Source organism: Anopheles coluzzii, chromosome 2 (genome assembly GCF_943734685.1).
Source record: "Anopheles coluzzii chromosome 2, AcolN3, whole genome shotgun sequence".
Classification (NCBI taxonomy): Eukaryota; Metazoa; Arthropoda; class Insecta; order Diptera; family Culicidae; genus Anopheles; species Anopheles coluzzii.
In genome coordinates this window covers 42,522,989-42,541,511 of record NC_064670.1, presented here as the reverse complement: position 1 = coordinate 42,541,511, position 18,523 = coordinate 42,522,989, and the positions used below count along the sequence as shown (strand labels likewise).

Genomic DNA, 18,523 nt, shown 5'->3' with positions numbered 1-18,523 from the left:
CAAAATGAATTATGTAGAAAGTTCACAAAGTTTCATAAAACATTGAAATTATTAACTTTAATGCTAATCGTTAACGTTGGCTTTTTTCTGCATAAAAAATGCGCACAAAATCGAACATTGACCCTAAAATTTTCTAATTAGAACATACGCGTCAGTTTTAGTACGATTTTTTTAACCAACAAAAATGCTCTCCATCATATGAAATTGAATTAAGGATTTTATTCCGTGCAAAAGGAATTTAAAACCTCCAACAGGGTAGTTTTCTACAGCAACAATACGTAGATTGTGGTGCATGAACGTGTAGACGCTACTGCAGCATGTCATCTTGAGCAGTCCGTTTTGTCGTGGGTCGTGATTCACTGTGCGCACGGGCTTGACAGGTTGGTTCGACGGAAGCAGCTTTCTTGATGCTCACTTTTTCTTTGGTGCTCGTGGGAAACGGAAGCAAGTTGTTCGCTCATCGTGCGGTCGCTGATCGATTGGTGTGAGCAAGTGAGTGGCTGACAGTGAAGTGTAATTTGAGAATTACATAATTTTGGATTGTGTATCGGTGTTTAAAAGCTTCCCGAACGCAAAAGAAACAAGCGAAAATGGATGTTGCTGTGAAGCAAGAAATTAATGGGTCCCCGTTGCCGCAGCGTCCACAGCAGCAACCGCATGGTGGTGGTGGTGGGGGTCCCGGCCCTATGCAAGGCAATAATCAAGCTGGGCCCGATCAGCACGGCCCAGGCGGCCCGGGCGGACCGGGTGGACCCGGTGGACCAGGCGGCCCGGGTGGACCGGGTGGACCGGGAAACAAGAACATGAACAGAAATAATCGCAACAATAGCAAGAATCGCCAGAGCATGCCGAATCGCAATCGCGGTCCGGGTGGTAATGCTGGTGGCGGCGGTGGCAATCCCAACAATAACGGTGGTCCCGGAAACAATCGTCCCGGCAACAATGGAGGAAACCCTCAACAAATGGGAGGAGAGGATTTCGGTCCCAATCAGCACCAGAACCGGGGTGGCATGCATCGGGGCAACAACCGCGGAGGAAATGATGTGAGTAATGTACGCGTTAGCATTTTGCATTTCAAGATGGCGTCCGGGTAGAGCTAGAACACGCGCATATGGCGTAGTCTAGCAAAATGGCCGTTTTTACGGCGGTATCCAAAGAGTAATTACTACATGATGCAAGGCATTTATTATTACAACCAAATGCTTTCAATTTGTGGCGGTTGTTTAAAATTTTCGAAATTTTTATTTCTTTTTTAATAATGTTCATGGTTAGCGTATAACTGCAAAGTGTCGATGTCCGTCCCATGAAAATTGTTACAAGCAAACGCGCGAGTGATGGGTTGAAATAACATGTTGGTTTTATGGTTTTATTTATTCAGATGGATAACAGTTTCGGCGACCGTCGGCGTGGCGGTGAAGCTTACTTTATCAACGAGAAGCTTCGCCAGCTGGCCGGACCGCTGTTCGAAATTCCACCGATCGAGGCACAGGATGTGAAATTTTCTGGCCGCAATCGGCTCTACGTCGGCAACCTGACCAACGATGTGACGGAGGAAGAGCTGGTTGATATGTTCAAAGTGTACGGCGAGATCAGCGAAGTGTTCATGAACAAGGAGAAAAATTACGCCTTTGTGCGCGTAGATTATCTCTCGAATGCTGAGGCGGCAAAGCGCGGCCTCGACGGTACCACGCGCAAGAACCGTGTGCTACGCGTGCGATTTGCCCCGAATGCAACAGCGATCCGCGTCAAGAATCTGACACCGTACGTCACGAACGAGCTGCTGTACAAAGCGTTTGAAGTGTTCGGTCCGCTCGAGCGAGCCGTCGTGCAGGTGGACGAGCGTGGTAAACCGACCGGCGAGGGCATTGTGGAGTTTAAGAACAAGCCCGGCGCAATGGCCGCTATACGATACTGTACGGAGAAATGCTATTTCCTGACCGCGTCACTGCGGCCAGTCATCGTGGAGCCGTACACGTACCAGGATGACAACGATGGGCTGCCGGAAAAGTCGCTCAACAAGAAGCAAAACGATTTCTTGAAGGCACGCCAGCAAGGGCCGCGCTTTGCCGAGCACGGTTCGTTCGAGTTCGAGTATGGCCAACGCTGGAAGCACATGCACGAACTGTTCAAGCAGAAGGCCGAATCGTTGAAGCGCGAGATGATCATGGAGGAGGAAAAGCTCGAAGCACAGATGGAATACGCTCGATACGAGCAGGAAACAGAGTTGCTGCGAGAGCGTAAGTATAATCTTATATGCCATCAAATAGAGGAGGAGAGAGGGTCCGTGGGGGGAGTTCATGCGGCACTAGTAACTCCTTTCCGTTCATCTTCCAGAACTGCGCCAACGCGAAATGGACCGCGATCGTCAGAAGGCTGAGTGGGAAATGAAGGAGCGCCAGGTGCAGGAGGCCCGTCAACGCAATGACATTCAGATTAAAACGGAACTCGAGGAAATGACTACCCGTATCAAACGATCGGATGAAGAATTGCATCGCCGACAAAAAGAAAACAACATGTTCATGCAGGTAATATGAAATGAATAAGAGTGTGTTCTATCGCTTTGAAAACGTGGAGAGTTAACCCTTATTTTTATTTGCACAGAATCGCCAGATGAACATCATCGATCCGCAGCAGCAAATGAACGATATGGGTGGTATGGGTAGTGGTGGTGATGGGGGTGGCGGCAGTGGCATCGATAACCGCCGTAACTTTGATATGATGAATCAAGTTGTCGGTGGTGGTGGTGGCGGCGGCGGCGGTGGTGGCGGCAATGGTAACTTCGGCAACATGGTAAGTCGATCTGTTTTTGTTCTTGATCTAGCGAACTTTTTTTCTGTTTTCACTATGCCGTTTCACTTTCTACTTCGGATCAATTGATTCACAAGTTAGTGGAGCGCCGTTATCATCTTCCTAAATGGCGAGAAACATTTTTGGTGTTTATTTGATGAAGGCTTTTGAAATCGTATGCTTACGAATCATCGATATTGTTAACACAGTTTGGATAACCAAATCTTCCGTTAATCTCTATTATCGATGGTTTCGGTATTTCTTGTTTATGTTTGCAACGACTATCGGTTGGTCATGAATGATGGTGATGGTGATTTGTTAGACAGCAATTAAATTCCATGCAGAGTTGTGAAAACAAATGGCACGTATCTATATATTGTAGGAACTTCCCTACAAAACTTAGCTGGTTTATCATTAACTCGTTCTGGTCATAATGTCCGAGTTGTCCTCCACGTCATCTTCGCTTATGTTGTTATGGATTTTTCCATTATTCCCCATTCGGTTACGCTGGACGAATTTTTTAAGTCGTAAATTTGTCAATTGTAATTGATTATCATTTAGTTCGTAAGCGCGTGTGTATGTTGGAGTAATCATGGAGGTTATGTTTCTTGTCGTGTTTGCATATTTGTTCTACTAGATGATGAAAATTTTGTATCTTTTTCTCTTGAATTTCAAAATGCACTATAATTACTAGCGTATAACGCTGACTTCGCAAAATCGTCATGTGTGCTGTACAAAGCTCTGTACAACATTAATCAATAACATATTTAAAGACATTAGTGTAAGTTCTTCTCGCAGTCGATGTGGCAGAGCTGTAATTGTGCATTGAATTGTTTCTACGACAACTCATGGAAACATTATGACATTATGAGACATCGGTTAAATCACCATAACTAATTATAGCACTGAAATCGTTTCATACGAGCATTTTCCGACGTTTTTTTTTATGAATTACTCTGAACGGTTTCTGGGAAATATTATTCATTTTACTGCTCTTCTACTTCCAACATTGAAACAATTATTCAATAATATTGTGTTAATCTCTGTTGGTTTTACGGAGATTCAAATGGGACTGCTTCGATAGAAGCCGTTTGAGGTTCGAATCTCAACCCTACCGTCGACTTGAAGTCGTTTTCGTGGTACAAATGCTCCCTCCGGTGACAGATACCAAAATTTCCTCTCAGAGCAGGTCCTTCACCGGTGTTATTACACTAAAGCGATTCCGCGCGGATGCATCTATTTCGTGCTTGAGAATGAACGAGTGTTACTACGCTACCGCAATAATCGGTGCTTGGCACACTGGGAGCGAGCGTTTACGCATACATCAATAACATCTGGTGAAAATTGCGGTTGCAAATTTACTTGGCAGTTTGTCACCTGTTTGGAATAAATACAATACGCTTGGAGAATAGATAAAAAATGGTTTTTTGTCGTTTTACCATGTACTGCTCCATTACTCGAATTGAATTATTTCTTTATGTCGTTTTGTCGTATTTCATTTTGGATTGGTTGAAAACAAACAAATGGTCAACAATTAATTCGTCTTATTTGTTATATCTATTGGCCTACACCAGGGGTCGGCAAACTTTTCTATCGAAAGAGCTAAATTATATAAAAATGCTGGCACTTGTTGAACCAAACTAATAATCCATGTGAGAAAATGAGTGAAACTTTTATGAAAAGCATGAAGGTTTAAGACTGCCGCGATTGTTCTCAAATAATCCTAAAAAGATCTTCTCTGGCTGGTGTTGAGGGTCTTTACGTTCGCAAATACTCAGCTGTAGCCGGTTAGTTATCAAAAAGTATGTTCATGCTTTTATCATATTATTGTCCGATACGGTAGGGTTATGGGGCGATTGTAAGAGTATTTTTTGCCATCGCAAACAACATATGAATATTATGGTATTGACATAAATACATTCAAAATTGATATACACTTAATTTCTCATTCATCCAAGATGATGTTTCATTTTTGCACGTATTTTCAACACATTATCCACTGGTTCATATTATTAGTTTGAAGATTGCCATCTTGAAAATTTGTTCTCTATTCCGCTTTCTTTTTTAATATTTGCATATAATCATACAAGAAGCGTTAAGGAAACCGTTTTATAAATAAGCGAAAAGATTTGGTATTATGAAGTTCATAATACTCTAATTATACAATAATATAATAGTAGTCAGTTTTAAATCATATTGACGAACCGCTGTTACGATATCTCTTCCCTGGTACTCTTATAGTTCTCATGTAATGGATTTCGCTGTTCGTGTGATAGGCTTTAAATAAAAGTAATGTATATTTAGTAATGCACTAACTATCGGCAAATCTTAATATATTAATCCTGGAAATAGAAGGTTGATGATTTCGGGGACAGTCCCGTGGTACAAGTCGTCAACCACACTTCATTAAAATGCCCATCGTGGGCTCAAGACTAGAATGGTCCGTCCGTCGTATCAAGTACTGTCTATAAGGCGGCGTGGTATTAAAATAGTGTCGAAAGCCTGAATAGGCTGGCATGTCCGCGTAAGACATTACGTTACGTTTTATTCGATGTGATCGGTCAAACGACTAAAAGTTAAAGCCAAGCCATTAGGATTTAAAAACGCATTCCCATGATGAGATTCGTTCGTAAAGATCTAACCCCTCCGTATTATTGTTCTATGGACAAAATTCTTATGTAACAATGCACAATTAAAAGGAATACTTCGACAAATTCGGTCGTTGCGCTCTAAAACAAGATATCTATTTTAGCCAAAATTGCGTATTCTAAATACGAAGAAAAAGATTGATTTTATTTCATTTTAAGAATTTAGCTGCGCATTTACCCTCTACTGGAGTACTCTAGATGTGTATGTGTGTTTATGAATTATGCATTATAGTTTTTAAATAGTTGCTTCTTTTTAAATGTCCGTGAAATCGTCGTCGAAGCTCTTTTGGTACCATAACCTATTGATCTATTGACTTACCGCTCTAAAACCGCTTTGCGGTCTTGGTCTGACTGCCTCAGGAGTGTCCAAAACCGCTTACGGTCTCGCGCTTTCGTCTATTTATTTATCATCAACCCACTATCCCGGCCTTAATTGCGGAGGCTTCCCTACAACTATTAATTGCTGACTATTGTTAATCTGCGTCGTGATCGTAATTATAGGTAGATTTTTTGTATTAATTTCGTGTAAAAATCGTGTAAATCCTGCAAATGATATTTTTATAACATTTGTCAAACTCACATCGTAGATTTATCAATTTCACTACAACTCGATTGTGAGAGTAAAATAGGCGCATAAAGAGACATAGTTTCTGGCTTATGTTCGATAGCCGTGTGATAATCGACCAACCCTTTTGGTTCACCATGAAACTGCATGTTTTGTGAAATATGCTTTAATTTATTCTTTATATTATTTTTTCGTTCGCTCATTAAATTCAACCAACGCCTGTTAATTATTTATATTATCTTACCGCATATAGCTTAACATGTTGACTGCCAAACGTTTTTGAGTAAGTTCACTGTGAGGCCACAATAAACCGATTCAGGGTCCGGCTCGCTTACTTATATGTTAATGCTAATATTCAGCGCCTCCTTCACTTTAATATGGTTTTTGTGCATGTAATTTAGTGTTCTTCACAAATGCTTTGCCTCCGTGCCTGTCTTAGGTTGGTGGAGCAAAACCAAACGTTCAATAGAGAAAAGTGTTGTTTTTATGCGCTTTTACGTGTTTACCGGTACATTCAACACACATGGCAAACTATGCTTCATATCCGTACGCTGCCGTATTGTTTATTTATAATACAAGGGCAAGAAGGATAATGAACTAGCGATTGTTAATACACCAGATTCCTGACAGTGACAGACACTTCACGGAGGTTCTTAATCATAGGTTTGCGATATTTTGTCTCGTTATACCTAACCAAAGAATGCGACCGAGGTTATTGAAACTATGAAAAATGCCTTTTGAAACAGAGAAGATTACATTCTACTCCACCAAAGAACAGATAATATTATTTTAGCAAAGATGAATATTATTATACATATATGATACAAATTGGCCGGTCTCGTAGTACAGTCGTCAACTCGTACGACTTAACAACATGCCCGTCATGGGTTCAAGCCCCGAATAGACCGCGCCGCCATACGTAGGACTGACTATCCTGCTATGGGGGGAAATCAATTAGTCACTGAAAGCCAAAGCCCACTAGTGGTACAGGCAGGCCTTGACCGACATCGGTTGTTGAGCCAAAGAAGAAGAAGATGATACAAATGGAAATTGAATGACAAAATATTTCAAATAAACAAATTTGAGTGTTAAGCTCCAATTACTATGGGACAAATGTATCCAATATTTTTTGCGAAAAATAAACAAAAATTAGTCTACTCTGGGAACGGCCCGGCATCGTGGTACAGTTGTCATCTAGAACGACTTAAAAACATTATGTTCGTCTTGGGTTCAAGCACCTTATCATGAACAGTGTCGGCTCCCATACGTAGGACTGACTATCCTGCTATGGGTAAAATAAATAAGTCACTAATACTCAAGCCCATTAGTGGTACTGGTAGGTCTTAACCGCCAACGGTTGTTGCGCCCAAAAAGAAGAAGAAATATCCACTCTGGACCTCCAAAAGAGGTCCTAGCAATTTATATTTATACTCGAATTATCACCATCAATGACTATCACCGTACTCGTCGTTGCAAACATAACTATATTGTGACTACCATCGAACAATACAAATTGTTACTTCTGCTACACTTTTACTGGACAAATCAGGTTTTCGGCACGGAAATATTGCTTGATCGTTACAGAAGCGGTTTTACGAATTTATGCAATATATTTTTGCAGATAAAAAATCATCATACATACGAAACTACTTATTCTTCCTTCTCATATTAAATGGATCAAGTCTATCCAGACGCTATTTGTTGCCTGCTGTAAACCCATGAACCATTTCATAAAAATATATTACTCTGGTTTTAATGAATATATTGCAGCAAATTGCAATAATCATTCTATTTTTGTTTTTGTTTTGTTTAACCCTATAACTATGGATCCCGTTCATAGTCCTTAAATAGCATTGATGTAATGAAATGTGGAAAAAGAAGTATGCTATCAGAATTGAGATATATAACGTTTGCCATTAAAACCCAAGCAATTGTGAAGATCGCTTTAAGTTACAATTGATTACTTTTAACATAAAGAAGCCATTCGCTTTATAATAATATTCACCAATCTTGTGTTCATAAGAAAGGAACAAAAATAAACGCTTAACATAAAATAATTGGCATTAACGTCAGTTCCTTTGTGTACTTGTCATGTACTTGTTAGCCTTAAATTTAGCGCTACGGAACTATATTGAAAGTAACAGTTTTTTATGTTTATATGTTGTATGAAAGTTGGTCTGTTAGAACAACTGTTGCTCTGTTTGTACAAAATTGTTTAAGTTACTATCAAATCAATTTATATTATTTCACAATATTATGTATCGTCACACCTTTTGGTTTTATTGGTGATTCTATCGTTGACTACGGTCAAACTTACCACGATAGTAAAGTGTCCCACGTCTTGTCCACCGCTTATTCAATCCACCTTCATAAGCGTAGAGAAAGGGATGCAGTCTGTCGGTCACTTCTTTTTATATGAACCTATCGAACTTAACTATTTATTTCCTACATCACTGATGTGAACAAACACACATCAGAACAACTACAATATCGTCGCATTCAAATATTGCCTATACTTGTATACCCGCCCAGCTAAACAACATCATGATTTATGAGAAAATGTCGCCATTTAGCCAGCATACTCGTAAACTCCGCATCTAGATCAATCAATATTTTCGTACCGTCCATCGCTCTATGGGTCTTTTCACACGGAAGAATGGCGTGTCTTATGAACGACATCTGTTCAATAGTGCAACCATTTACCATACCAACCATGTATGGGAAGGCATACAGAGTGTTGTGTGTTCTTCGTCTCCGGTACCACACGATTTTGGAATGTTCGGTGCGTTCATCGTTTGGGTCGTCTGTCTTGTCCTTAATCGTTCGTTATTTTTATAATGCAACCAACCCACACCCCTATTTAATATGCTCTTAATGTTGTTCAAATAAATAAATTATTATGATCCTGCCAATATAGGAACCGACCGTCCGAGATTACGATCACGGTCAAAACCGACCAACTCGGTTTGATGATGGACCGCAACCGCAGCAGCAACAGCAGCAACAGCAGCAAATGCATCAACAGCAACAACAACAGCAGCGTGGAAACAATTTCGGAGGCAATCGTAACAATTGGATGAACAATACACCAGATCGTCGTAACAACAATGATGATTTTCAAAATAAGCGCCGACGCTTTTAAAGAGACATTTCAGTGAAGACATTGGTTCATAGCGTGGTGTAAAAATCATCGCTGATATTCTCTGTTATGTCTCTTGAGATCAGATCAATACGATCTTACTCCATCAAAACGTGCAAACTCTTAACTACCAGTGCGAGGGACTTCAGAAACTTGTTTACGACTCCTATCGTATTCAACAATTCCTTTCCTTCGTGTGAAATGATTTGACTTTCAATATGGAAACAGAGAGCGAATTTTGACACTTTTATGTTCAACTATTCCCATTGACTTGACTTTATCCATCATTGTGAGTTTTTTAAAACTCTCACTATCGTCAGGATGTTGACGTGTGGATAGCGTTTGTGATTACAGGTTTACCATTTTTCCTTCAGATATTTTTCACCAAATGTATGTGTCAATATCAGTTTGATTTTAGTAAAAAACTACAAGTCCTCTTTGAAACCATCATTTATTTCTATAACCATAAACACTTGATCTTGATCTCTTTGGGATGGAAAAAATGGGTTGTCTTCTTTTCCCGATGAATAATGAATGCCGCCACTTTTCCAGGCGGATAGGCATGTACTCTACTACCAACGGAAAAGAACCACAAATAATTTAGTATCCTGGACAAACAATTGTTCGATATAAACAAAACAAATTAGCCAAGTAAGATAATATCCCCATCGAGGGTAGTATAAACTTTTATCAATCGCTAAGGAATAATGTATGTATGTATGACCATTTTTAAATTGATCTTATAGGATACACTAACTCAGTGTAACAAATAAAAGAAAATAAATTAACTACTGTACTATTTAAACAAATTTTTGGAAAAAACAAGTGATGAAAATAATGAACATTATGTTAAAATTGCAGTAATTGCTTCATCAAAATGTAAACCCGGAGAAAAAGAATCACTTCTCTGTGTATGTGGTGTATACTAGTATATTATGTCTAGATCAATTCTTAATACTAACGCTGTGCGGGATCGTTTTTCTACATCTATATTTCTACTTTAAAAGGTATTTCTACACATTTTTGGAGTGGATGAGAAGATCAAACAACTAACTGATGCTTAAATATTTATTTCTCTTCTTTTGTGACAAATTTCATCGTTTTAATGTCCAATGAGATGAACATGCGGCTCCGAGTAAGATTAGCCTTTGACGACATTTTGATCCAAACGTTTGGGTTCTTAATTAAGATCAAAACGTCAAACGGGTCGAAGTGTCGTATCTTAAAGAATCGCCGTACCGTCTATGACATCCTAACATGCAAAATTTAAGACGTTCTAAACATGCCTATAATTAAAAGCAAAGTTAAAATGTAAACGATATCATACGATCACGAATGATCATTTTGCTACGAACATACTGGCTACATGTTGAGCTAGATCTGAGAATGATTTTGTGTGCTTACTTAAACATTTAACAACCCTATAATTCTATATGTTTCATTTAGTGTGTCTGTCCCCTTCCAATCATATAAAGTCATCACTTGCTGACGGGGGATGTATGCGAAGAATATTTTTTTCCATTAATATCAACCCGCTTGAGGAGTGTGACATAATTGGCGTTAACATTGATTAAAATTGATGAGATGAATATGTGTATTTTTTTTTAAATCAACCTTAAGATCAGGTTGCAAAGCAAAACTAATAATATATTACAAACATACATCATTGGAATACGAATATAAGAGAATAGCAAATGTATAAGAACAATTCTGTGTATTGTTGTGTTATTATTCAAAGGGCATGCTCTTTGGTATTTTAATTGTGGTTGTCCATTTATTCATTTAGTATTCATGTTGTGAATTACCTGATTTTTAATTGTACTGAATTGGGTAGTTTTTAAATTTTATTTCAAATCAAACCGCTTACTTACTACTAACTAAAAACAAAACAAACGACTAATGGTCGTTTATTGTATTGTATTGTTAATTAACGATTAGCCTTACTACACTTTTTGTTGTTTTAATTTTGTAGATGGTGTGTATTAACGTTCTTATGTTCTTATCTGATTATTAATGTCATTATTAAAATCACATCATTAGGGTTCAATTTATGTTTGACATTTGTTTCCATAATTGATTTTAGAAGTCTCTCTGCATGAAATCATTCGAGATTTTGATTAAATTTGTCAAAAATTATATACAAAACTAATCATGTAATGATTTTACCCTTTCATGAACCTGCACGTAGATTCGTCTCCAAATGCATTTAAGTTTTAATTACAGGTAGTCCCAGAGATACGCGGTATCTTTGTATATTGGGTACCCTCTGAGGGTGTGAGATGCGGGGCTTTCTAAATTTGATAATTTTTGCTCTGATTTGAAATTTGTAATTGGTTTGATATGTCAATTGTCAAATACTAAATAAATGGCAGTTGTTCAAATTTATTTAAAACGAATATTAGATATATTCTAGCTGGAAACCACGAACTTCGACATACGAGGCTTCTCCGCAGTCTGCATTTACAGCATCGTGTATCTCGGGGACAACTTGTACATTAAAAAAAAATATTTACCAATTGCTTTTGCGATGCTATAAATGTAAATCTATTTTGTTGACATTTCAAGTATTAGGATTAGGCATTAAACAAGTCGCGACCATGCGTCGTACGTCGTACGTGATCTTTTCAACTATTTAATGTTGCATTTTGTATTGGCTAAAACTCTTTAAACTGTCCTCTGTGCTACGCAGCATAACATTGGTGTGTAATATGAGCTATTAGTATAAACACGTTATTATACATAAACACCTTTTTGTCTACGATGGGGAAGTTAGTCCGCTTTTGATCAGCCTCGAAAATATGCAAAGACAATCCTGGAGGATTGAAAATCGTTATTACAAGAATAGCGTCATGCCTGCTACTGAAGTTGGAAGTCGTCGTGCGGGACTGTGTTTAACAATGTTCCTTTATTGACTTCGTGAAACGATGAAAGATCATTATCGCTGCTAGTTTAGAACGTCAAATGATGGAGCAAAACAGAGTTCATACAACGCTTTCGTCTACACGAGGTTATTGGATTCAAAAGAACTTGTTTGCTGCAAGTGCGTGATACGCCTACACCGTCTGCTTCCACATATCGTCAATATATCGTCGTGGCTAAGTGATGATGCATTCTCGATTTTATGCCGCGTCACAAACGGCATAATATCTATATCTTCTCTCATCTTGTTGCCGCTGGTTGGTGTGTGCCAACGCGTATGTTTATATAGGTAATATAAAAATTATATAGTTAATGCACAATTTTCACATCTATGTTTTATTAATTTTAAGCTAATCGAATAAGAATTTCGTTTTATTTATTTTAACAGTTAAAATGCGTAATGAAAACTGGAAAAAGAAGAGCAGTAAATAATAATACGTATACTGTTATAGTATGCTTGGAAAATATTTGAACATTGATCGGATTATTGATAGATTTTAGGAAAACTTCAACATGTTTCCGATCGTCTAGTTTCTTCGTATTAAAAAATATCTATTGTTTCGTGGCAACTTGTGGTATGCTCATTAGCAAACACTTGTGTTGTATGTTAGATGTACATGACATCAACTTCGCATATGCTACCACCATGTCGCTCCAATATGTTAGAACTTAACTTGCTCAAGTGACAAATCAAAATTGGATTTCGTATGACACAATTCATACAAACAAAATATGCAAAAATACGAGCTATTTTACCTGCATAAATGATATTCTTCGATATTATTTTGGCCGAACTTGCCAGGGGGATCATTTTACATGCATAAATGATATTATTCGATATTTTTTTGGCCGGACTTGCCAGGGGGATCATTTTTTAATGATTTTTACATAAAAAAGAATTCTATTAATCAATTCAATAAATGTTTCAAGATTTGCGTGTCCATGCACTGCTGATCTTACATTAATTTATAATATGCTTATGATTGCGCAAAATGTTCAGAAATTACAATAAATGAACATCATATAAAACATTTTTGTAATATAAAAATATTTTACGTTACATTAACACAAGGCATAAAACATGTATGTTTTGTTATATCTGTATGATGTTATGTTGGGTATTCCCGTTAGCGTAATAGGTTTATCATCGAAAACTGTTGAAATCCATGTAGAGAGTAACTACAAAACAGAGCAGTTTGGAGATCCATTTTGTAAAGAGAATTGGGGGCATTGCATACATAATATGGTATGATCATGATCATACTGCTCCTTAGAACCGACACGTATTGAGCACAATGTGTATGTGTTGACGTTGAAATTAAGCAACGCATGTTACAATAGTTTTACAGTTATTATTTGTGTTTCAACTATTTTGATATCCATTCGATTCGAATCGACAACATTACAATACAAAGCAAGCGTTTCCATTTGTCATTAAAATTTTTCCCAGACAATAATACAATTATTACAATATATACAAATTCAATGTGGAATCGGTTTTAAATTTTCATTACAGGTGTTTTCAGGGGTTCTCATAATTTTGGGACACTTTCTTGGCTCTTTCTTACGGGAAATAAATTGTATGTGACGATAATTGAACAAGATGTGTCGGTCGGTCGGTTACAAGATGTGAATATCATTATGGTAGCTTATTCCCGCGATCTATTCCCTACCAATATACACAAAAACAGCATCTGTCAATCGTTTCGATTATCGGTGAAACGCACATGCAGATAACGCAAGTGAAATATTTCACTCGGGGCTATGGGCTTTTAAAAAGATGAAACGTAAACAGTACCTTTTTTGAATATTCACATTGGAAATTCTTATTTAATATGTACAAAAATGCGTAACACAAAGTAAAAGTTCGTTTTCCCAGAGGAAAAAGTCAAGGAAAGTTTCAAAAATTTGGAGACCCCAGGAAATCCTGTAACGACATACCTTTCATTTTCATTAATTAGATTCATTATTGCTGCCCTAAAGCTCGCCGCATACAATTGTTCCAAAATCATTTGATTTAATTGATTAGCAAATTGCTGCATTGAGATTCGCCGGATGGATGCTAATTTGCAACATTAGCAATTAGTATCTGCTTGTTGTGTGTGTGTGTTTTTTTATTATTTCTGAAGTTATATTTTTGTATATTTTGTCCGTTTGGCTGTAGATCGTAAAATTCAAATAAATAAGTATTTTAAACTAAAGGGTTTGATTTGCGAGCATTTAGAAGTATAATATTCTTATGCAGAAATATTTATTCAACAAAATTTCTTATGCAAATTCAAATCCCTGAAATCGTCTATGCAGCTCTGCTGTCTGTATATGAAATATTCAACATCAATACAATCCGATTTGGATTGATTGGAAAACATGTTCCAAACGACTGTTAAGGAACTGAAGTAATATTTATTTTGAAATTGATTTTTTTTTCTAATACGGAAGTTTACGAAAGTATAGAAGTATTTTTTTTAAGTAATTAAGGTTCATTGTACGACTTGGAAAAACTTCGTATCGTACCCTACCATCCATGTTGAAAACTTTTTCGAGATAAACTCAAATTGTTTGTATCGTATCATATATTGCATTATAGTTGACCAGAAAACTGGCTTCTTATATTCTTGAATGAACATTATCAACGGTATTTTAATGATCATTGGCATAAAACCAAAAAATTGCTACAAGAAAAGTTATATTAAAAGGCATATGGTTCCATAGGTGCTGTTAAGGATTGTGGGTTTCACTATTGCCCCTACACTGATAGCCCATAGATCCTCACTTCAATGGAAATTGTTATTTGTATAACTATTTGCGAATCGTATTATCTGTGAATCAAACATGCAACTGTGCAAGATGATCGAGTTCGGTCGAAATGAACAGCGCCTGTATTGAACACTCAATGAATGTTCATTATATTATAACAATATTATTATAATAAGAAGGGTGAACAACAAAAAGAATCACACATTCAAAACATTCTTCAAACAATTTGTTAGGCAAATCAAATAAACAAGATTAGTCATAATCTTTTAAAAAATGACTTGCGCGCGCATTTCAACATTTTGAAGGAACGTAATTCGCTATTATCTACTCTCAGATCGGTGAAATTCTAACGAATTTTGTTTTTACTTCCATTCTTCTGCACCTACATTTTCCTATTAACAATGTGACGCATCGGATAGTTTGAAAAAGAATACCTAAGCGAACTGCTAAGACTGCTCGGAACTGGATCAAGGGATAATGCGCAGGTAAATAATGAGTAATTGATATTATAAAACCATGTTAAAACACATCCATTATTTCTTGCAGGGTCCAAATAACATCAACATGAAAGGAAAGACAGCGAATAAAAAGAAAACATTCAGAGGAGGTAAGCACATCCTTCTTTTGCTTGAAATAATGTGATAAATATTGATATGTGTTAATGTATGTTTTTGCTTCTTGTTTTTTAGGACCTAGACCGAATAAATGAACTTTTTTCTTCAATTCAGTTGACACTGTAAATAGAGGTATGTTTTAATCAAATCTTGATCTATAATTGACTTCATTATTGGAAAGTTTTACGAATTCAATTAGTAACGATTCATTTATCGGGTTGTGTTTTTTCCATACTAAATTAAACGTTGCGCTGCATTGTTTATAATGCGTTGACATAATTGTGTAAAATGGTACACATAAACATTGTTTTGTTTATTAAGCAATACGGGCTTCGCTCGTCCCTTATGAATACGAAAAAATGTTTTCGTTTTTCTGCTTAAGAAAAGCTACTACATTGTTAAGCATCGTTAATTACAAACTTCAAACGTTGCTTGATAAAAATCATGTTTTCCTAGACAATTCTAAAACAAATGAGCTAATCTTTCGAAATATCCCAGCGACAGCGTGCATCTTTGAAACTATTCATAAAGCAAACTAATTTGAATCGTAAAACCTTTCTTTCATTAATATATGTAATATTCATGCTATGATGAAACATTTTGGTCCGTGTTTATGAAATTCTATGATTATTCAAGAACTTATTTTTCTGATCAAATTACGACAATTGCTTTCCTAATTTTGGAAAAATAACAAAAAAATAATATTTGCGAACTTTTTTTTTTCTTCATTTCCAGAAACTTTTTGGATCCTAAAATGCCTCTGCGTGTAATTTCAAAGTAAGTAAATACTATAATAAGCGGCAACCGAATAACAATTTTAGTTGTAAAGGTATACATTGCTTTACAAATGTACTTTGTACTGAAATACTGCATTTTGTAGTAATACCGATGGGATTTTGTTCAATTTTGAAGAAAAATCAATTCTTAATTTGTAAAGCTATAACATACTCATAACTTACAACTTTACGACTACCCTAACATTCTTGATCAAAGATCCTCAACTTGGTAGCCTTTTTGGTAAATGCTAAAAAATTGTCCTATTCCCATTCATGTGAAGTTTTGTGAACTTGTACATATTACTTATGTTGTTGCTCTCAATGATGAAAGAATTACCGTTTGAACGTCATGAAACAATTTCTTAGGCTGCTAAAACTCATTCCAAAGCTATTTTTAGTCTGATAAATGCAACAACAAAAAATTATCCTCCGAAATGAGTGTTCATAATGGACGTAGAGTATACTAACGATTTTGTTTCTTCTTGTTTTATGGCAGGATTTCCGAAGGATTACACAAGACATCCGGAAACAGTGGATCCACGAACTGAAAAGGTAAGAAATGTTTTTAAAAATCGTTTGATAGTGAATGTTGCTGCTCTCAATGATGAAAAGAATTACCGTTTGAACGTCATGAAACAATTTCTTAGGCTGCTAAAACTCATTCCCAAGCAATTTTTAGTCTGATGAATGCAACAACGAAAAATCATCCTCCGAAACGAGTGTTCATAATGGACGTAGAGTATACTAACGATTTTGTTTCTTCTTGTTTTATGGCAGGATTTCCGAAGGATCACACAAGACATCCGGAAACAGTGGATCCACCAACTGAAAAGGTAAGAAATGTTTTAAAAATTCGTTTGATAGTGAAAGTTGCTGCTCTCAATGATGAAAAGAATTACCGTTTGAACGTCATGAAACAATTTCTTAGGCTGCTAAAACTCATTCCAAAGCTATTTTTAGTCTGATAAATGCAACAACAAAAAATTATCCTCCGAAATGAGTGTTCATAATGGACGTAGAGTATACTAACGATTTTGTTTCTTCTTGTTTTATGGCAGGATTTCCGAAGGATCCGGAAACACAAGACATCCGGAAACAGTGGATCCACCAACTGAAAAGGTAAGAAATGTTTTAAAAATTCGTTTGATAGTGAAAGTTGCTGCTCTCAATGATGAAAAGAATTACCGTTTGAACGTCATGAAACAATTTCTTAGGCTGCTAAAACTCATTCCCAAGCAATTTTTAGTCTGATAAATGCAACAACGAAAAATCATCCTCCCAAAACGAGTGTTCATATTGGACGTAGAGTATACTAACGATTTTGTTTCTTCTTGTTTTATGACAGGATTTCCGAAGGATCACACTAGTCATCCTGAAACAGTCGATCAACCAACTGAAAAGGTAAGAAATGTTTTAAAAATTCGTTTGATAGTGAAAGTTGCTGCTCTCAATGATGAAAAGAATTACCGTTTGAACGTCATGAAACAGTTTCTTAGGCTGCTAAAACTCATTCCCAAGCTATTTTTAGTCTGATGAATGCAACAACAAAAAATTATCCTCCGAAATGAGTGTTCATAATGGACGTAGAGTATACTAACGATTTTGTTTCTTCTTGTTTTATGGCAGGATTTCCGAAGGATCACACAAGACATCCGGAAATAGTGGATCCACCAACTGAAAAGGTAAGAAATGTTTTAAAAATTCGTTTGATAGTGAAAGTTGCTGCTCTCAATGATGAAAAGAATTACCGTTTGAACGTCATGAAACAATTTCTTAGGCTGCTAAAACTCATTCCCAAGCAATTTTAGTCTGATGAATGCAACAACGAAAAATCACCTTCCGAAACGAGTGTTGATATTGGACGTAGAGTATACTAACGATCTTGTTTCTTCTTGTTTTATGACAGGATTTCCGAAGGATCACACAAGTCATCCTGAAACAGTCGATCAACCAACTGAAAAGGTAAGAAATGTTTTAAAAATTCGTTTGATAGTGAAAGTTGCTGCTCTCAATGATGAAAAGAATTACCGTTTGAACGTCATGAAACAATTTCTTAGGCTGCTAAAACTCATTCCTAAGCATTTTTAGTCTGATAAATGCAACAACGAAAAATTTTTCTCCGAAATGAGTGTTCATAATGGCCGTAGAGTATACTAACGATCTTGTTTCTTCTTGTTTTATGGCAGGTTATCTGATTTCATGAGTTTCAACTTAGGTTCTGGATGAATTTATCCGGGAAGATCTGTTTGTTGTGGACAATGGAACACGTGTTTGATACAGGTATGGTTATAATTCGTTTATTTCATCATTTTCACGAA

General features: G+C 36.7%; 1 protein-coding gene and 1 non-coding gene across 12 annotated transcripts; both read left to right on the top strand.

Annotated features, from left to right (window-relative positions):
* The first annotated feature begins 404 nt into the window (after positions 1-404).
* Positions 405-18,487, top strand: LOC120947900 (hrp65 protein-like). Of its 11 annotated transcripts, XM_049607136.1 has the most exons (12): positions 405-1,043; positions 1,379-2,237; positions 2,335-2,525; positions 2,602-2,790; positions 15,235-15,300; positions 15,362-15,422; positions 15,505-15,561; positions 16,165-16,206; positions 16,983-17,038; positions 17,264-17,324; positions 17,832-17,887; positions 18,112-18,167. In XM_049607136.1, exons 1-7 carry the CDS (start codon positions 591-593, stop codon positions 15,522-15,524), a joined length of 1,839 nt encoding a protein of 612 aa, XP_049463093.1. In that variant the 5' UTR covers positions 405-590; the 3' UTR covers positions 15,525-15,561; positions 16,165-16,206; positions 16,983-17,038; positions 17,264-17,324; positions 17,832-17,887; positions 18,112-18,167. The 11 variants fall into 11 exon arrangements, with proteins under 11 accessions (XP_049463093.1, XP_049463094.1, XP_049463095.1 ...); XM_049607137.1 differs by lacking the exons at positions 17,264-17,324; positions 18,112-18,167 and adding an exon at positions 18,392-18,446; XM_049607138.1 differs by lacking the exons at positions 17,264-17,324; positions 17,832-17,887 and adding an exon at positions 18,392-18,425.
* LOC120954307 (small nucleolar RNA SNORD18) lies at positions 16,012-16,084 on the top strand. The gene has a single exon (XR_005751680.2). It is a non-coding gene; the product is annotated as a small nucleolar RNA SNORD18 (small nucleolar RNA).
* Positions 18,488-18,523: the final 36 nt, after the last annotated feature.